The following is a 22,319-nucleotide window of genomic DNA, read 5'->3' on the forward strand; positions in this document are numbered from 1 at the left end:
TTTAATCTTACTAGCACAAAAAAAATTAGAATGTTATTTATTTATTTATTCATTTTATTTTATTTTAATATTTTATTTATTTATTTATTTGACAGAGAAAGAAGGAGAGAGAGAAAATGGGCACACCAAGGCCTCTAACCACTGCAAACGAACTCCAGACGCATGCGCCCCCTTGTGCATCTGGCTAACGTGGGTCCTGGGGAATCGAATCTGGGTCCTTTGGTTTTGTAGGCAAATGCCTTAACTGCTAAGCCATCCCTCCAGCCCTATTTCTTTAAAAAAAAAAAGTTATTGATTGATTTGAAAGAGAGAGACAGATATATATAGAGAGAATGAGTACACCAGGGCCTCTTGCCACTGCAAATGAACTCCAGATGTGTGCCACCTTGTGCATCTGGCTTATGAGTACTGGGGAATCAAACCTGAGCACTTACATTATCTCTCACTCTTTCTCTAATTAATAAAAAAAATATAGAAGGGCTGGAGAGATGGCTTAGTGGTTAAAACACTTGCCTGTGAAGCCTAAGAACTGTTTGACTCTCCAGGTCCCATGGAAGCCAGACACACAATGCCACAAGTATGCAATGTCGCACATGTGCACAAGGGGGCGCACGTGACTCGGATTCATTCACAGTGGCTGAAGGCCTTGGCACACCATTCTCTCCCTCCCCCCTCATGAAGTAAATAAATAAATAATGTTTTTAAAATGTAAAAAAAAAAAAAAAACCTGGGCACTTAGGCTTCGCAGGCAAGTGCCTTAACCATTAAGCCATCTCTCCAGCCCAAGAATGTTATTTCTTAAATCTTGGCTTAGAGACAATTCAAGCTTTGTTTCTCACCAGCCTGGCCCAATATCAAAGTAATGGATAATATAAGTAAAAGAAAATAAAAGGCATTCTACACTTATATCCTGATGTTTACCAAGAACTTCCAAAGGTATATAATGAATAAAGTTTAACTAACACACATGCACAGGGGCTGAAGAGATGGCTCAGCAGTGAAGGCACTTGACTACTTCGCAAAGCCTGAAAGCCTGAGTTCAATTGCTAAGTTCAACTTGTACCCAAGATGCACAAATTGGCTCATGTGTCTGAAGTTCATTTGCAGTGGCAAGAGACCCTGGCATGCCCATTCTCTCCCCATTCTCTACACCCTCCTCTCTCCTTATAAATAAATAAAAATTTAAAAAAAAAACAGGGCTGGCTTAGCAATTAAGATACTTTCTTGCAAAGCCTAAGGACCCAGGTTCAATTCCTCATTAACCCATGTAAGCCAAATGTACAAGGTGACACACACGTGTCTGGAGTTCATCTGCAGTGGTTGAGGCTCTGGTGCACCCATTCTCTCTCCCTCCCTCCCTTCCTCCCCCCCCCCTAATACATAAATAATTAAAAATAAATAAATATTTTTAAAAATGTAGACATTTCTGGGGGTGGGGAGGGAGGGAATTACCATGGGATATATTTTATAATCATGGAAAATGTTAATAAAAATTTAAAAAAATGTAGACATTTCTTTTAAACCCTAGGAATTTACAAACATATGAAAGTTTCTTAAAGGCATATCAAAATTAAAGAATACTATAGATATAAATTCTTTTTTTTCTTTTCTTTTCTTTTTTTTTTTTTTTTTTTTGAGATAAGGGTCTCACTCTAGCTCAGATTGACCTGGAAATGACTCTAGTTCCTAGCTGGCTTAGAACTCATGGTGATCCTCCTACTTCTGCCTCTCAACTGATTTTTGCAGCCAGGAATGGTGATGCCTGCCTTTAATCCCAGCACTTGGAAGGCAGAAGTAGGAGGATTGCCATGAGTTCAAGGCTACCCTGAGACTACAGGGTGAATTCCAGGTCAGCCTGAGCTAGAGTGAGACGCTACATCAAAAAAAAAAAAAAAAAAAAAAAAGTCCAGGCATAGTGACTGTGGTGGTTTGATTTAGGTATCCCCCATAAACTTAGGTGTTTTGAATGCTAGATTTCCAGCTGATGGACATTTGGGAATTAATGCCTCCTAGAGACAGAGTATTATTGGGGGAGAGCTTATGGGTATAATAGCCAGTTTCCCCCTTGCCAGTGTTTGGCACACTCTTCTGTTGCTATGATCCACCTATGTTGGCCAGGGGATGGTGTCCACCCTCTGCTCATGCCATCGTTTTCCCCTGCCATCATAGAGCTTCCCCTTGAGTCTGTAAGCCAACATAAACCTTTTTTATTTTCCCCCAAAACTGCTCTTGGTTGGGTGATTTCTGCCAGCAATGCAAACTTGACTGCAATAGTAAAATTGGTACCGAGGGTGGTGTTGCTATTAGACACTTGACTGTGTGGCTTTGGCCTTTTGGAGCTGATTTTCTAGAGGAATGTGGGAGGATTTGAAACCTTGGCCTAAGAGGCACCTTGCAGTGCTATTAAGCACAGCTTGATGGACTATTCTAGTCAGAGTTAAAAGACCTGAATGCAGTAAGAACTATTGACTGTGAAGTTTGGTTTGTGAGAGCGAGAAAGAGCTTTGCTTGGACTGGGCTAAAAACATAGTTTGTGTGAGAGGCTTGCTGTTATGCCTGTGTCCTAAAAATTTGTGCAGGGTTGCTTTGTGTAGAAATGGACTGGTGTGAGCAGAGGGATATGGCACAGAAAGAAATCTTTGGGCTAAAACTGCTGCCTGTTCAGCTGCAATTGTATGAGAGATTATAACCACTGAGATTGGGCCAGTTGACCTGCACTGGGGCAACTGGAAGAATGTAGACCCTTTGGAAGGGGCCTGAGTGCTCAAGGAGTGTCCTGTTCTTCAAAGTCTGCTTTATTCCCCCTGGATTAGCAAATTGGCACCCTACCTGGTATTGTGCAGTATAAGAAATGAAGGAAAGAGGGCTGGAGAGATGGCTTAGTGGTTACGGCATATAACTGTGAAGCCTAAGGACCCAGGTTTGATCTTCTAGGTCCCATGTAAGCCAGATGTACATGGTGGCACATGCGTCTGGAGTACATTTGCAATGGGTGGAGGCCCTGTGACGCCCATTCTCTCTCTCTCCCTTCCTCTCTCTCTAATAAATATATAAATAAATAATTCTTTTTTTAAAAATGAAGGAGAGAGTCATTGAGTTTGCAATGTAGTCTTGTGTTTTGGAAATAGCCATAGGCAGTATAAGCAGGTTTGCTGGATGTATGCATGGAGACACAATGGAGCCATGAGGATGGACCATGGGTTGCAGTGAAGACCCAGTGGAAATGCCAGGACCACGAGATGGCTGCTGAGGAAAGCTGCTCGCCCCCGATGAGCTTTTCCAGGATTATGAGTAGCCTAGCTGGAAAGGCAGAATTGGAATTTCACAGACTTGTTGCTGATGAGAATTATCAAACTTGAGACTTGTTACTGACTAGAGTTGTTGGACTTGGAGTTACAGAGTTTGATGTTTGCCCTGTTTAAATCTTGTATTTGTTGAACTTTTTTTTTTTTTTTTTTTTTTTTTTTTTTTTGCTATGCCCAGTGCCATCTTTTGCAGTGTGAACATTTATTCTGTGCCATTATGGGTTTTTAGGGATTTTTTTGGTATTATGGCTCAGAAGACCTTGGATTATGAAGATGTTTGAACATCATCAAGATTGGTTAAAAATATAGGGACTTTTAAAGTTGGACTGAATGCATTGCATATTACATCATGAATGGTTATCCATTTATGGGGGCTGGGGCAGAATGTGGTGGTTTGATTCAGGTGTCCCCCATAAACTTAGGTGTTCTAAATGCTAGGTTCCCGGCTGATGGATATCTGGGAGTTAATGCCTCGGGAGGCAGAGTATTACTGGGGAAGGGCTCATGGATATTATAGCCAGTGTCCCCTTACCAGTGTTTGGCACACTCTATTGCTACTGTCCACCTTTCATTGGCCAGGGAGTGATATTAACCACTGCTCATGCCATCATTTTCCCCTGCCAACATGGAGCTTCCCCTTGAAGTCTGTAAGCCAAAATAAACCCTTTGTTCCCCTAAAGCCATTCTTGGCCGGGTGATTTCTGCCAGCAGTGCAAAAGTGACTGCAACAGTTACTAACACTTATAATCCCAACACTCAGAGGAGGCTGAGGTAGGAAGATCATTTAAGTTTGAGGCCAACCTGGACTACAAACTGAGTTCCAAGACAGCTTGGGCTAGCGTGAAGCCCAGCCTCAAAAAAAAAAAAAAAAATTAAAAGCATAATCATATCATAAATGGATAATGAACATAAGAAAACAAAGAATATTATGAGTGTCACTAATAAAATACTAAAAGCCAGGGGCTGAAAAGATAGCTCAGCAATAAAGAGCACTTCGTGTACAAGCATGAGGGCCTAAAATACCAAGTGAGTGAGGACTCAGGACCCATATGGCCATGTGTGTTTTTAATCCCAGTCCTATAGGAAATTAGGGACCCAAGAATCACCAGAGCATGGGAAAATTTGTCAAGCTCCAGGATCAGTAAGAGATTCTTGCTCAAATAAGAATGGGAGGAAGACTAATGGAGCAGGACACCATAGCTACCGTAGGCAAGTGTGCCCAGCTGCAGGTGAGCTTGGTGGCACACGAACACATACACCTGTGCATACACCACACCACACCCCCAACACACACACACAAGTGAAAATCACTCCTCGTAATAGTCCCAGATATTTTACTTGCATAAAACTACTTGGATAAAGATAGGATAAAACATATACTCTCCTATGTCACAGATGGACATATGAACTGTTTCAACCACTGGAAAAGCAATTTGACAATATATGAGGGACTTTAAAACTATTTCTATTGGGTACAGAACTTTCAATTCTTGGATTTATGATATACAGAACTCTAAATATAAAGATGTTCACTATAATAAAGAACTGAAGCCAACTTAAATGTCTTAAAACAAGAGGATAGACAAAGAAGTATCAAATTGATATGAAATAGTATATAACTAATAAAACTAACAACGATGAAGCCAGGCACAATTTGCCTGTAATCCCAGCATATGGGGGTAGAGCCAAGGGAAACAGGAGTTCATGACCAGCCTTGTGAACACAGCCAGTTCAGGTCAGTTTAAGATACATGAGACTACTTCAAAAATAAACAAGTGAAAAATAAATATTCTGGAAATTCTTATATCATACTTAATGAAAAAGTTGGGTATAAAATATATGTATATTACTAACCCAACTATACAAATACTTAAGAGACTGAAAAGAAACCATTTTCTCCTTTTTACTTATCTCCCCCTCTTGCTTAGATGCTGAGGACTTGCTATGTTACACAAGTTGTTCTCAAGCTCTTCAGCTCAAACAACTTCCCATCTCATCCTCCTGAGTAGCTGACACTAACAGGCACCCATTACTGCACTAAGTTTAAGTAATTTTTTCAAATGAACAAGTAAGAATTATTTTAATTACACAGTTAACTAAAAGTTCCCATTTAAAAGATTCAAACAGCTTTAAAACTAAAAATAGGTAAACTTTTTGCACATGATTTTCTACCATTTTTAAGTGATATGTACCATGTTTCTATAGTAATTAAAATTTATTTTAGCAGGACATGGTGGTACACACCTTTAATACCATTTGGGAGGCAGAGGAAATTGGATCACTTTGAGTTTGAGTTTGAGTTTGAGGCCAACCTAGGACTACAGAGTGAGTTCCAGATCAGCCTAGGTTAGAGTGAGACCCTGCCTTGGGACAAAAAAAATTATACACACACACACACACATACATATTCCATATATATATATACATATACATATATATTCTAGGCAAATTTGAAATATTTTAAACTTAGCATAAAAAATAATGGATTTCATTATGATATGTATGTCATTGTACTTTGTTTATATTCACTATTTCTTTCCCCTCCCTCATCACTGGTTTCCTTTCTTACCCTTTGGCTTTATATACATACATACACACTTGTCTCTCTATATATGTAGATATACAGGTAAATATAGGAAAACCTGCAATACCTTAAAGAAGAAGAAAAAAGTCACAATCACCAAATTTTTTATGTACCTGGCAAGAAAGGAAGGAAGGAAGGAAGGAAGGAAGGAAGGAAGGAAGGAAGGAAGGAAGGAAGGAAGGAAGGAAGGAAGGAGGGAGAAAGAAAGAAGGAAGGAAGGAAGGAAGGAAGGAAGGAAGGAAGGAAGGAAGGAAGGAAGGAAGGAAGGAAGGAAGGAAGGAAGGAAGGAAGGAAAGAAAGAAAGAAAGAAAGAAAGAAAGAAAGAAAGAAAGAAAGAAAGAAAGAAAGAAAGAAAGAAAGAGAGAAAGCAGGCAGGCAGGCAGGCAGGCAGGCAGGCAGGCAAAGGCAGGCAGGCAAGCAGGCAAGCAAGCAAACAAGTTCTGCTGGTCTGGGGAGATTGCTCAGTGGCTAATGGCATTTGCTTATAAAACCTGGTGACCCAGGTTCAATTCCCCAGTACCCACATAAAGCCAGATGCACAAAGTGACACACATATCTGGAGTTCATTTGCAGTGTCAGGAGGTCCTGACATGCCTCTCTCTGCCTCTTTCACAGATGAATAAAAGTATTTTTAATTTTTTTTTTAATTTATTTAAGAGCAACAGAGAGAAAGAGGCAGAGAGAGAGAATGGGCACACCAGGGCCTCCAGCCACTGCAAACGAACTCTAGACACGTGCACCCTCTTGTGCATCTGGCTAATGTGGGTCCTGGGGAATCGAGCCTCGAACCGGGGTCCTTAGGCTTCACAGGCAAGCACTTAACCGCTAAGCCATCTCTCCAGCCCAAATAAAAGTACCTTTTTAACTTTATTTATTTATTTTATTAACAACTTCACTGATTGTACACAATATCCCATGGTAATGCCCTTCCTCCCCTCACTTCCCCCCTTGAAACTCTATTCTCCATCATATCCCCGCCCCCTCTCAATCAGTCTCTTTTTTTTAATGTCATGATCTTTTCCTCCTATTATGATGGTCTTGTGTAGGTAGTGTCAGGCACTGTGAGGTCATGGATATCCAGGCCATTTTGTGTCTGGGAGAGCACGTTGTAAGGAGTCCTACCCTTCCTTTGGCTCTTACATTCTTTCCGCAAATAAAAGTATTTTTAAATGCTCTTTTTAAATTCATATTTCAATTTATTACTTTATATTTCAACACTTACTCTATTTAGATTTTAGTTAAACAGTACTCACAAGCTAAATGTAATTATAAGAAAATTTACAAGAACAAAAACAAACCTCATTAATGAAAAAATTGAAAATTATGCTTTCAAAGCAAGCACTCTGCCCACTGAGTCATCTCTCCAGGCATCACTTTAAAGTTAAAAAAAAAAAAAAAAAAAAAAACTTTGGGGATGGAGAGATGGCATAGTGGTTAAGGTGCTTGCCTACAAAGTTGAAGGACTCACATTCAACTCTTCAGATCCCACGTAAGCCAGTCACACAAGGTGACACAAGTGTGCACATGGGGGGGGTGCACATGTCTAGAGTTCAATTACAGTGGCTGGAGGCCCTGGAGTGCCAATTCTCACCCTCCCTCTCACTCACTCACTCACTCATTCTCACTCTCTCATAAAAAAACAAAAGGCCAGTCTGTTGGGCTTGCTGCAAACAAAAAAATTTTTTTTTGATAACTGTGGTGATTTGAATCAGATGTCCCTCATAAACTCATATGTTCTGAATACTTGGTTCCCACCTGATGGCAATTTGGGAGGTGAAGCCTTGCTGGATGTGTCTGGGGTGGCCTAGGGCCAGCTCTCCATTGCCAAAGCTCAGCTCACTCACTTCTTAAAAAATTTTATTGACTTCCGGTTAAGATGGCGGCGTAGGTACCACGCCAAAACAGCCTGGGGGGGGAAGACCAAAAAAAACTCAGCAAAATACACACTTTTACTAAAAAGTGAGGTGTATAGGAAGTTGAGGCGGCAGCGGAGAAGTAGAAGAGTTCCAGAGCATCCAGAGCCTGCACAGGCGGGAACAGCGGCTCCGGGCCGCTCGACTACCCGCCGCAACCGCGGAGCGGCAGAAAACCGCCGGACTCTTGGCTCGAGCCGCAGGACAAGCCAGGTGCGGGATTTTCCCCTCACACCGCGCTCTCCGCAACTCGGGAAACGTGAGGGGAGAGCGGCAGCGAGCAACGGAGGGAGGAGCAGACCGCGAAGTAAAAGCACACGTGGAGAAACGATACAACCAGAACAGCGCGGCTCCCTCCCCTCCCCTGCCGCCTGAACCCAGCTCCAGCGAACACAGCAGCGGCCCGGGACCCGGCCACGCCAACTTGGGCTGACGGCGGGACCCAAGCAGGAGCAGAATTTGGCAGCAACTTCAGCGGCTCCAGCACCGGTACCAGTGGCCCCAGCAGCAGCGGACCCAGGAGCGGCAGCGGTGACAGATCCCACAGCAGCGACTTCGGGGGAGCAGCACCGGTGGACACGGCAACGGCAGCTTCAGCAGCGGTGGGGGCTCCTGGGGTGGCGCTTACAACAACTGCAGAGACGGCGGCAGCGGCTCGGTTTGCCCCGTAGGAAAAGCAAGTGCCCAGCTCCAGAAATCAGAACAGCAGCCCGACGACCCAGGCAGCAACTTGACTGAGACCACAATCACCCAAGGTAACTGGGATTGCACCAGGGAAGGGTCTCACTTGGTCACAAGCTGACTTGGATACCTCAACAGACCAGAAATCTAAACCTCTTTGTTGATAGAGGATCTGGTCATTATAATAACTACTCTTGCATACATACTCGGGGCTGTTTTTGATGGAATGGGTACAGTGTTTAGCTAAATTTTAGAATCTACCAGTATATTATTCCACTACCTTAAGGTCCTACCCTGAAAATATATTACACCAAATCAATTGATACAGCTAAGAATACACAGCTAGCTAGAAAATCCAAGCATTCACTTAATCCAAGATGCAAAAATATATACATTATAACACAAGAAACACTAAAAAGCAAGACGATATAAATCCACCTAAAAGTATTAATGCATCAGAAATGTCCTCCAGTGAGAAAGAGTTAGAGGAAATGCCTGAGAAAGAGTTCAAAAGAATAATTATAAATATGTTCAAAGAGGTCAAAGAACACATGAAAACAATCAAAGAAGAAATCAAAGAGGAAATCAAAGAGGAAATCAAAGGAATCAAAGAAGAGGCAGGACACCAATTTAATGAAATAAAGAAGGCAATACAAGACATAAATAGAGAAATAGAAATAATAAAGAAAAACCAGTCAGAATTACTAGCAATGAAGAACACAGTTAATGAAATAAAAAACTCTGTAGAAAATCTCACCAGTAGGATGGATGAGGGAGAAGACAGAATATCTAAGCTAGAAGATCAGGTGGCAGACCTAATGCAGTCCAACAAAGAGAAAGACAAACTTATAGAAAAGTATGAGTGGGAATTTCAAGATATTCGGGACACTATGAAAAGATCCAATATAAGAATTCAGGGCATAGTAGAAGGAGAAGAATTCCACTCCAGAGGCATAGTAGGCATCTTCAACAAAATCATAGAGGAAAATTTTCCCCAAATTGGGAAAGAGGTGCCAATACAGATACAGGAAGCCTTTAGAACCCCAGCCAGACAAAACCCAGAAAGAAACTCTCCTCGCCACATTATACTCAAACTTCCAAACACACAAACCAAAGAAAAAATATTGAAAGCAGTTAGAGAGAAAAATCAAGTTACCTACAAAAGCAAGCCCATCAGGATTACAGCAGATTATTCAACACAAACTTTTAAAGCCAGAAGGGCCTGGAGTGATATATTCCAAGTTCTGAAAGATAACAACTGTCAACCAAGGTTACTTTATCCTGCAAAGTTATCCATCCAAATAGATGGAGAAATAAAGACATTCCATGACAAAAGCAGGTTAAAGGAATATCTGAAGACAAAACCAGCTCTACAGAAAATACTTGATAGAATCCTCCATGCTGAACAAAAGGAAAAGCACACATATAAGGAACCTAGAAAAAACCAGCCATACTCAAATACCAGTTAACAGAAGAGAGCACAGGTAGAACAAGTAACACACACACACACACACAAATGGCAAACATAAATACACACCTTTCAATAATATCTCTTAATATCAACGGTCTCAATGCCCCAACGAAAAGACATAGATTTGCAGACTGGGTTAAAAAGCAGGATCCTACAATTTGTTGTCTTCAAGAAACTCACCTTTCTACAAAGGATAGACATTATCTTAGGGTGAAAGGTTGGAAGACGGTGTTTCAAGCAAATGGGCCTGGAAAACAAGCAGGGGTTGCTATCCTAATATCAGACAGGGTGGACTTTAGCCCGAAGTTAGTCAAAAAAGATAAGGAAGGTCACTTTATATTGATTAAGGGCACACTCCAACAGGAGGACATTACAATCCTAAACATATATGCACCTAACATGGGGGCTCCCAAATTCGTCAAACAAACACTATTAGAACTAAGGTCACAGATAACACCAAACACGGTGGTGGTGGGTGACTTTAACACCCCACTCTCATCAATTGACAGGTCATCCAGGGAAAGAATAAACAGAGAGGCATCTGGACTAAATGAGGTCATAGAAGATATGGACCTAACAGATATATACAGGACATTTCATCCAAAGGCTGCAGAATATACATTCTTTTCAGCAGCACATGGAACATTCTCTAAAATAGACCATATATTAGGACACAAAGCAAATCTTAACAAATTCAGGAAAATTGAAATAATTCCTTGCATTCTATCTGACCACAATGGAATTAAACTACAAATCAGTAGCAAGAAAGGCTACAGGGCATACACAAAATCATGGAAGCTAAACAATACACTACTAAATGATGAGTGGGTCAATGAAGAAATCAAAAAGGAAATCAAAAAATTTATAGAGTCAAATGATAATGAGAACACAACATACCAAAATCTCTGGGACACAATGAAGGCAGTTCTAAGAGGTAAATTTATAGCCTTAAGTGCCTATATTAAGAAATTAGAAAGGTCGCAAGTAAACGACCTAATGCTTCGCCTTAAAGCCTTGGAAAAAGAAGAACAGGGCAAACCAAAAAGTAGTAGACGGGAAGAAATAATAAAGATTAGGGCAGAAATTAATGAAATAGAAACAAAAAGAACAATCCAAAGAATTAATGAAACAAAGAGTTGGTTCTTTGAAAGGATAAACAAGATTGATAAACCCTTAGCAAATCTGACCAAAAGAAAGAGAGAAGAGACACAAATTAATAAAATCAGAGATGAACAAGGTAACATCACAACAGATTCCAGAGAAATTCAAAAAATTATAGGGACATACTATAAAAGCATATACTCCACCAAGTATGAAAATCTGAAAGAAATGGATGATTTCCTTGATCTATATGACCTACCTAAATTAAATCAAAATGAGATTAATCACTTAAATAGACCTATAACAAACATGGAGATCCGAGCAGTTATCAATAATCTCCCAACTAAAAAAAGCCCAGGCCCGGATGGATTCACTGCTGAATTTTACCAGACTTTTAAGGAAGAGCTAACACCATTGCTTCTTAAGCTTTTCCAGGAAATAGAAAAAGAAGGAATCCTACCAAACTCCTTCTATGAGGCCAGCATCACCCTGATACCAAAACCAGGCAAAGATAGAACAAAAAAAGAAAATTACAGACCAATCTCCCTCATGAACATAGATGCAAAAATTCTCAACAAAATCTTGGCAAACAGAATACAAGAGTATATCAAAAAGATCATTCACCCTGACCAAGTAGGCTTTATCCCAGAGATGCAGGGATGGTTCAACATACGCAAATCTATAAATGTAATACATCACATAAATGGGTTGAAGGACAAAAACCACATGATCATCTCATTAGATGCAGAGAAAGCATTTGACAAAATCCAACATCCCTTCATGATAAAAGTCCTACAGAGACTGGGAATAGAAGGAACATATCTCAATATAATAAAGGCTATTTATGACAAGCCTACAGCCAACATATTACTAAATGGGGAAAAACTGGAAGCTTTTCCACTAAAATCAGGAACAAGACAAGGGTGTCCACTGTCTCCACTTCTATTTAATATAGTTTTGGAAGTCTTAGCCATAGCAATAAGGCAAGAGACACACATAAAAGGGATACAAATTGGAAAGGAAGAAATCAAGCTATCATTATTTGCAGATGACATGATTCTATACATAAAGGACCCTAAAGACTCTACTAGCAAGCTGTTAGAGCTAATCAAAACCTACAGCAATGTAGCAGGATACAAAATAAATACACAGAAATCAGTAGCCTTCATATATGCTAACAACAAACACACAGAGGATGAAATCAGAGAATCACTCCCATTCACAATTGCATCAAAAAAAATAAAATACCTTGGAATAAACCTAACTAAGGAAGTAAAGAATCTATACAATGAGAACTTTAAGACACTCAAGCGAGAAATTGCAGAAGACACTAGAAAGTGGAGAAACATCCCTTGTTCCTGGCTTGGAAGAATCAATATAGTGAAAATGGCAATCTTACCTAAAGCAATCTACACATTTAATGCAATCCCTATCAAAATTCCAAAGGCTTTCTTCATGGAAATAGAAAAAACAATCCAAAAATTCATTTGGAATCATAAAAAACCTCGAATATCTAAAATAATACTGAGCAACAAAAAAGAGGCTGGTGGTATCACCATACCTGATTTTAACCTATACTACAGAGCCATAGTAACAAAAACAGCATGGTACTGGCACAAAAACAGACATGTAGATCAGTGGAACAGAATAGAGGACCCAGATGTAAGCCCAAGTAGCTATAGCCACCTGATATTCGATAAAAATGCCAAAAATACTCATTGGAGAAGAGACAGCCTCTTCAGCAAATGGTGTTTTGAAAACTGGATAAATATCTGCAGAAGGATGAAAATAGATTCTTCTCTCTCGCCATGCACAAGAATTAAGTCCAAATGGATTAAAGACCTTAACATCAGACCGGAAACTTTGAAACTGCTAGAGGAAAAAGTTGGGGAAACCCTCCAACATATTGGTCTTGGCAAAGACTTTCTAAATACAACCCCAATTGCTCAGGCAATAAAACCACAGATTAACCACTGGGACCTAATGAAATTACAAAGATTTTGCACCGCAAAGGACACAGTGAAAAAAGCAAAGAGGCAACCTACAGAATGGGAAAAAATCTTCGCCAGCTATATATCTGATAGAGGATTAATATCTAGGATATACAAAGAACTCAAAAAGATATCTAATAAGGAATCAAACAGGCCAATCAAAAAATGGGCTAAGGAGCTAAATAGAGAGTTCTCAAAGGAAGAAATACGAATGGCATATAAGCACCTAAAAAAATGTTCTACGTCACTAGTCATCAGGGAAATGCAGATTAAAACTACATTGAGATTCCATCTCACTCCTGTCAGATTGGCCACCATCATGAAAACAAATGATCATAAATGTTGGCGGGGATGTGGAAAAAAAGGAACCCTTCTGCACTGCTGGTGGGAATGCAATCTGGTCCAGCCATTGTGGAAAACAGTGTGGAGGTTCCTAAAGCAGCTAGAGATTGATCTACCATATGACCCAGCTATAGCACTCCTAGGCATATATCCAAAGGATTCATCTCATTTCCTTAGAAGTACATGCTCAACCATGTTTATTGCTGCTCAATTTATAATAGCTGGGAAATGGAACCAGCCTAGATGTCCCTCAACAGATGAGTGGATAATGAAGATGTGGTACATTTATACAATGGAGTTCTACTCAGCGGTAAAGAAAAATGAAGTTATGAAATTTGCAGAAAAATGGATGGACCTGGAAAGTATTATACTAAGTCAGGTAACCCAGGCCCAGAAAGCCAAGCGCCACATGTTCTCCCTCATATGGGGATCCTAGCTACAGATGACTGGGCTTCTGTGTGAGAATGAAAATACTTAGTAGCAGAGGCCAGTAAGTTGAAAAGGAGACATAAAGGGTGGAGAAAGGAAGGGAGGAGGATACTTAATAGGTTGATATTGTATATATGTAATTACAATGATTGTAATGGGGAGGTAATATGATTGAGAATGGAATTTCAAACGGGAAAGTGTGGGGGTGGGGAGGGAGGGAATTACCATGGGATATATTTTATAATCATGGAAAATGTTAATAAAAATTAAAAAAAAAAAAAAAAAAAAAAGGGATACAAATTGGAAAGGAAGAAATCAAGTTATCACTATTTGCAGATGACATGATTCTATACATAAAGGACCCTAAAGACTCTACTAGCAAGCTGTTAGAGCTAATCAAAACCTACAGCAATGTAGCAGGATACAAAATAAATACACAGAAATCAGTAGCCTTCATATATGCTAACAACAAACACACAGAGGATGAAATCAGAGAATCACTCCCATTCACAATTGCATCAAAAAAAATAAAATACCTTGGAATAAACCTAACTAAGGAAGTAAAGAATCTATACAATGAGAACTTTAAGACACTCAAGCAAGAAATTGCAGAAGACACTAGAAAGTGGAGAAACATCCCTTGTTCCTGGCTTGGAAGAATCAATATCGTGAAAATGGCAATCTTACCTAAAGCAATCTACACATTTAATGCAATCCCTATCAAAATTCCAAAGGCTTTCTTCATGGAAATAGAAAAAACAATCCAAAAATTCATTTGGAATCATAAAAAACCTCGAATATCTAAAATAATACTGAGCAACAAAAAAGAGGCTGGTGGTATCACCATACCTGATTTTAACCTATACTACAGAGCCATAGTAACAAAAACAGCATGGTACTGGCACAAAAACAGACATGTAGATCAGTGGAACAGAATAGAGGACCCAGATGTAAGCCCAAGTAGCTATAGCCACCTGATATTCGATAAAAATGCCAAAAATACTCATTGGAGAAGAGACAGCCTCTTCAGCAAATGGTGTTTTGAAAACTGGATAAATATCTGCAGAAGGATGAAAATAGATTCTTCTATCTCGCCATGCACAAGAATTAAGTCCAAATGGATTAAAGACCTTAACATCAGACCGGAAACTTTGAAACTGCTAGAGGAAAAAGTAGGGGAAACCCTCCAACATATTGGTCTTGGCAAAGACTTTCTAAATACAACCCCAATTGCTCAGGCAATAAAACCACAGATTAACCACTGGGACCTAATGAAATTACAAAGATTTTGCACCGCAAAGGACACAGTGAAAAAAGCAAAGAGGCAACCTACAGAATGGGAAAAAATCTTCGCCAGCTATATATCTGATAAAGGATTAATATCTAGGATATACAAAGAACTCAAAAAGTTAACTAATAAGGAATCAAACAGGCCAATCAAAAAATGGGCTAAGGAGCTAAATAGAGAGTTCTCAAAGGAAGAAATACGAATGGCATATAAGCACCTAAAAAAATGTTCTACGTCACTAGTCATCAGGGAAATGCAGATTAAAACTACATTGAGATTCCATCTCACTCCTGTCAGATTGGCCACCATCATGAAAACAAATGATCATAAATGTTGGCGGGGATGTGGAAAAAAAGGAACCCTTCTGCAATGCTGGTGGGAATGCAATCTGGTCCAGCCATTGTGGAAAACAGTGTGGAGGTTCCTAAAGCAGCTAGAGATTGATCTACCATATGACCCAGCTATAGCACTCCTAGGCATATATCCAAAGGACTCATCTCATTTCCTTAGAAGTACATGCTCAACCATGTTTATTGCTGCTCAATTTATAATAGCTGGGAAATGGAACCAGCCTAGATGTCCCTCAACAGATGAGTGGATAATGAAGATGTGGTACATTTATACAATGGAGTTCTACTCAGCGGTAAAGAAAAATGAAGTTATGAAATTTGCAGAAAAATGGATGGACCTGGAAAGTATTATACTAAGTCAGGTAACCCAGGCCCAGAAAGCCAAGCGCCACATGTTCTCCCTCATATGGGGATCCTAGCTACAGATGACTGGGCTTCTGTGTGAGAATGAAAATACTTAGTAGCAGAGGCCAGTAAGTTGAAAAGGAGACATAAAGGGTGGAGAAAGGAAGGGAGGAGGATACTTAATAGGTTGATATTGTATATATGTAATTACAATGATTGTAATGGGGAGGTAATATGATTGAGAATGGAATTTCAAACGGGAAAGTGTGGGGGTGGGGAGGGAGGGAATTACCATGGGATATATTTTATAATCATGGAAAATGTTAATAAAAATTAAAAAAAAAAAAAAAAATTTATTTATTTATTTATTTATTTATTTTAATTTTTTGGTGGGTAGGGTCTCACTCTAGCTCAGGCTGACCTGGAATTCACTATGGAGTCTCAGAGTGGCCTCGAACTCACAGCAATCCTCCTACCTCTGCCTCTCGAATGCTGGGATTAAAGGTGTGCACTACCACGCCCGGCTTTATTTTGGTTTTTCAAGGTAGAGTCTTACTCTGTCCCTGACTGACCTGGAATTCACTATGTAGTCCCAGACTGGCCTTGAACTTACAGCAATCCTCCTACCTCTGCTTCCCGAGTGCTGGGATTAAAAGCATGCGCCACCATACCCGGCAGCTCACTCTTCCTGCTTACCACCAAGTGCTGCAGCAAGAAGTGATCTCCAGCCTCTGCCCCAACATCCTTACTCTGCCAGCTCCCATTTGCCAGAATCCAGCTCACTCTCTTGCTGCTGTTTCCACCTGTTTTGGCAGAAATGATGTCCAGCCTCTACTCATATCATGCTTTCCCTGCCATCATAAAGCTTCTCCTCAAGACTGTACACCAATAAAAACTTTCATCCCATCAGTTGCCTTTGGTTGGGTATTTTGTCTCAGCCACAAGAAGATAACTACAACAGACAGTAATATAAACACCATGGTCTTGTATTCTTAAGTATTTCTTCTAAGTATCTTATGAAAATATGGGTAAGCTCTTATGTAAAACTACAGTATTACCAGCATCAGAAAGTTTAACAATGAAGCAATACCTTTTTTGAATCATTCACTTAATTGACACAGCGACCTTCAATACTCTATTTTTTTTTTTTTTTGGCCATTTATGATAGGGCAGTTAGGTACGGCTTAGTCGTCAAGTCTTTTAGCCCCTTTAATCTATACCTTTCCCAAAACTTCAGTTGGTCTTATATGACACTGATATTTTTGCTTTTTTAAAAAAATTTTTATTTATTTATTTGAGAGTGACAGACAGAGAAAGAAAGAGGCAGAGAGAGAGAAGAGTGGGTGCACCAGGGCTTCCAGTCACTGCAAACGAACTCCAGACGCATGCGCCCCCTTGTGCATCTGGCTAACGTGGGTCCTGGGGAGTCGAACCTTGAACCGGGGTCCTTAGGCTTCACAGGCAAGTGCTCAACCGCTAAGCCATCTCTCTAGCCCAACACTGATATTTTTAAAGAAAACTCCCTGTTTGATAACATCTTCCTAACTTATGGTTTGACCAATGTTCTGTCATGAATGGATTTAGATTATGAATTCTTGCCGGAAATACAGTAGGTTCATATAGTAATGTTGCATCCTTCTCTTTGGATCATAATGTCCATCTGCCATTCATTAATTATAGTATTTAAAAAATTTTATTTTGTTTGTTTATGAGAGAGTGAGAGAGGGAGGAAGGGAAGGAGGGTGGCATGCCAGGACTCCAACTACTAAACTCCAGATGCATGTGCCACCTTGTGCATCTGGCTTACATGGGTCCTGTGGGTCATTTGGCTTTGCAGGCAAGTACCTTAACTGCTAAGCCATCTCTCAGCCCTAATTGTAGTAATTTTTAAATATTTCATTTATTTTTATTTATTCATTTGAGAGATAGAGAAAGAATAAGAGAGGGAGGAAAGAAGGGAGAGGGAAAGAACAAACATGCTAGGGCCTCCAGCCACTGTTTATGAATTCCAGACATATGCGCCACTGTGTACATCTGGCTTACATGTGTCCTGGGGAATCAAGCCTGGGTCCTTTAGCTTTGCAGTCAAGCACCTTAACCACTAAGCAATATCTCCTAATTATAGTAATTTGGATGATCCAATAAGATGTTGTCCAATTTCCCCACTTATAATACTAATTTTTCTTTCTTCTTTTCTCTCTTTCCTTCCATTTATTTATTTATTTATAAGCAGAAAGACATAAAAGAGAGCGATAGAGAACATAGGCACACCAGGGCCTCCAGCTATTACAAATGACCTCTAGATGCATGTGCCACAGTGCTTTATACGAGTACTGGGGAATCAAACTCAGGCTTATGTTTTGTAGCCATCTCTCTAGCCCTTCTTTCTTCTTTTTATTAAATTTACCACTTTTATTCTATGATGGAAGACGGAGCTCCTGCCTATAAGAAGGTAAGGACAGCATAAAAGCCCAGAGAACAGAGTTCCTGCCCATAAGAAGGTAGAAGCTGGGTAAAGCCCTTTCTCCTTTTTCATTCTTTCCTTCTTTCTTTCCTTATTTCTCTCTCTTCTTTCCTCCTTTCTCTCCCTCCTTCTCTCCCTCTCTCTGTTCCTTCCTTTCTCCTTTTCTCTCCCAGACAGGGTCTAATGTATCCCAGGCTAGCCTCAAGTTGACTATGTGGCTGGAACTGGCCTTGGACTTCTGATCCTCCAGTCTCCACCTAGTTAGTGCTGGGATTACAGAGGTGCACCACCACATCCAGTTTAAATCAATCTTAATCCCTCCTCAACCCTTTCCCCAACCCCTCCCTGCAGTGCCAGGAACTGAAAGTAGGCCCCTATATAGCACTCTACTACTGAGATACATCCCCAGCCCAATTAAAACTTTTCATTTGCAATTAAGTTGGACATACTTTAAAGCCATCCAAATATGCTCACTCCTCATTGAAACTGCCCCTAGATTTGAGATTGTCTTTGACAGTACTCCTCTGACTGAATCCGTAGTATGAGGACTATGGAATGATGACTTGCTAATTCTAGTTCTCTGACATTTACTAGTTAATACTTGACCTTCCAGTGGGTTACAATTTCTTACTGTATTTAGTTGTTTGTTGTTGTTGTTGTTGTTTGTTTTTCAAGGTAGGGTCTCACTCTAGCTCAGCCTGACCTGGAATTCACTATATAGTCACAGGGTGGCCTCAAACTCATGATGATCCTCCTACCTCTGCCTCCCGAGTGCTGGGATTAAAGGTATGTGCCACCACGCCCGGCACTTGTGTTTAGTTATTTTAGAATGCAAACTGACCCACACTTAGCCAACAGAAATACTTTAAACTGGCTTTTATACGTTATGGTGAGTCTCCATCAAATTTTTGGGCACTACTTACTCTTTGGCATAAGGTGTTTCCAGTTTGTCTTGCATATATTTTGCTCTCATCCTGGATAAGTCATTTTCTCAGGGAGCAATAGATCCTTTTAGTGGAGAACAGTATTACAGACTAAGATCGGGGCATTACAAATGTTCATTGCTACTGGGTACTTTTGCTTCTCTTCCTTTTTAGTGAATAGAAATAAGATATATATATATATGGTATGGTATGGTATAGCTTAGTACAGAGTGCTTGACAAGCATGAAAGAGTCCAGAGTTTGATGCTCATCACTGCAAAGCAAAAAACCAAATACAGGGAGAGGGATGAGGGAACACAGAGGGTGAAGGATTACATACAATAAAGGTATTATGAATAAGCCATATGGAAACCAACTTCTTTAGCTAGTTAAAAATATAATTAGCTGAGCATGGTGGAGCATGCCTTTAATCCCAGCATTTGGGAGGTGAAGGTAGGAAGACCACTGTGAGTTGGAGACCAGCCTGAGACTACATAGTGAATTCCATATCAGCATGGGATAGAGCAAGACCCTCCCTCAAAAATATATATATTATTAGTAGACGGGCATGGTGGTGCATGCCTTTAATCCCAGCACTTGAGAGGCAGAGGTAGGAGGATTGCCATGAGTTCGAGGCTACCCTGAGACTACAGAGTGATTTCCAGGTCAGCTTGAGCTAGAGTGAGACCCTACCTCAAAAAAGCAAAAAAAAAAAAATATATATATATATATATATATATATATATATATATATATATATATATATACACACACACACACACACACACACACACACACACATATATATATATATGTATAGATAGATAGATAGATACACACACACACATATTTTTAGAGAGATTCAAACTTACTTGCTAATATATTAATGCCTTGTCAATTTTGCTAAATGTGTTTAGATTAAGTGTTGGCTACATATAATTTTACAATGCTAGAACTCTCATTTTCACTCTATCCATCTTGAATGATTATTTTATATTCTCAAGCTCTCTACAGAAAGAAGTTACAAACAAGTTACTGTGACTACTTACTGAGTGGTGTTGTATCAGGAGGTGGAAAATTCTCCGTAAAGTTGACATTACATAAATCTGTGCTACAGCAGCAAAAACGGTACGTTCCATTCTGAATCGAGGGAGGGGTGGTAGTTACTACGCATTCTTCATAGTGACACTCTTGGGGATCGCCAATGTGAGACCAACATCCTACAAATCAGTATTACACTACTTAGAAGATGAAGATAAAGAAAACAGCAAACTAAGAAACAATCACAATAAATTGAGAAAGTAAGTATGCATAAGTTATTAAAGTCGAAAGAAAAAAGTCAAAGGGTACAAAGGACATTCCATAGGGCAAAAGCCACCTATGACATGATTACTCACCACTGTTACAAAAATTATTAGGGCAATAGCAAAGTTGCCAACTAAATTCTTCTATATTTAGCTAAATTAGGTTTGAAAAATTATAACATGTAATCATAACAAGAATTTAGTAAGACACACTCCTACAGTGTGAGAATAAATGGGAATTTTGAAGAGATACATGTCAATTTTTATTCAGCACCTTTAAAATAGTCAGATGTTTTACAAACTAATAATTCTACATCAAGGAAACAAAAACAATCAAAACTATATGCTCGAAGTCTGGGTGTGGTAACACAAGCCTTTAATACTAGCACTTGGGGTGCCAAGGTAGGAGGACCTCCATGAGTTCAAGGCCAGCCTGAAATTACATAGTGAATTCCAGGTCAGCCTGGACTACAGTGATACCCTACCTCAAAATATATATATATACACAGATGCTCAATATTGTTTACTTCAGGATTACAAATATTACACTGAAAACATGTTCACAGTGTATAAGTAAACTGATACAGACGTGCATACAGTGAAATATTGTGTAGAGCTTTAAATGTTTTTAATATTTTATTTTTATTTATTTGAGAAAGAGATACAGAAATAGGCAAGTAGAGAGAGAAAGAGAATGGGTGTGCCAGGGCCTCCAGCCTCTACAAATGAACTCCAGATGTGTGCACCCCCTTGTGCATCTGGCTTATGTGGGTCCTAGGGAGTCAAACCTGGGTCCTTTGGCTTTGTAAGCAAGTGCCTTAACTGCTAAGCCATCTCTCCAGACTCCATTTTTTTCTTTTTTAGTAGGGTCTCACTCTAGCCCAGGATGACCTGGAATTCATTATGTAGTCTCAGGGTGCCTTCAAATTCATAGCGATCCTCCTAACTCTGCCTCCCGAGTGCTGGTATTAAAGGCATGATCCACCACACCCAGTGAGTTTTATATTTTTTAAAAAACTTTTTCAGAGAATATTTAAAGACATATAGATTTTTTCTATCATGTTATCCTGACATTGAAAAAAGAAAATGGATGCATATACTTGAGGGTCTGTGGAGCCTGCATGCTTTTCTAAGTTCTACCTCAAAAAAATGTAACATTTCCTTTTCTTCTTTAGCCAAATTCTTAAATATGTTTGCCCAGACTCTGGGGATTTCCTACCATTTTTCTCAATAAATCTTCTTTGTCCTAAAACAAATGGCAGTATGTCTTAAGGTAATAAACTAATAGAATAAAAATATTTACAGGCTGGAGAGATGGCTTAGCTGTTAAGGTACTTGCCTGCAAAGCCTAAGGATCCAAGTTCGATTCTCTAGGTTCCACATAAGCCAGATGCATAAGGTGGCGCATGCATCTGGAGTTTGTTTACAGTGACTAGAAGTCCTAGCGCACCCATTCTCTCTCTGTGTCTCTAATTAATCAATTAAAATATTTATTTATTTATTTTTCTTTTGTTTTTCGAGGTAGGGTCTCGCTCTAGCCCAGGCTGACCTGGAATTAACTATGTAGTCTCAGGCTGGCCTCAAACTCATAACAATCCCCCTACCTCTGCCTCCCCAGTGCTGGGATTAAAGGCATGTACCACCACACCTGGGTAAAAGAAATATTTTCAAGAGCAGGAAATTGTAGACTTTGATTTTTCTAAATATTTCAAACTTCATTCAAGAATGAATAAACATGGGCTGGAGGGATGGCTTAGCGGTTAAGACATTTGCCTGCAAAGCCAAAGGATCCAGGTTCAATTCCCCAGGACCCAACTTATCCAGATGCA

At 39.7% G+C, this 22,319-nt stretch overlaps 1 protein-coding gene across 1 annotated transcript in view; it reads right to left on the reverse strand.

Annotated features, from left to right (window-relative positions):
- Positions 1-22,319, reverse strand: part of Bmpr2 (bone morphogenetic protein receptor type 2) — a 184,628-nt gene that overhangs the window by 90,524 nt on the left and 71,785 nt on the right. The window contains exon 3 of the mRNA XM_004653578.3: positions 20,236-20,406. Coding sequence (XP_004653635.2) covers positions 20,236-20,406 — 171 coding nt within the window. The remainder of the gene's footprint in view (positions 1-20,235; positions 20,407-22,319) is intronic.

This window comes from Jaculus jaculus, chromosome 4, assembly GCF_020740685.1.
Source record: "Jaculus jaculus isolate mJacJac1 chromosome 4, mJacJac1.mat.Y.cur, whole genome shotgun sequence".
NCBI lineage: Eukaryota > Metazoa > Chordata > Mammalia > Rodentia > Dipodidae > Jaculus > Jaculus jaculus.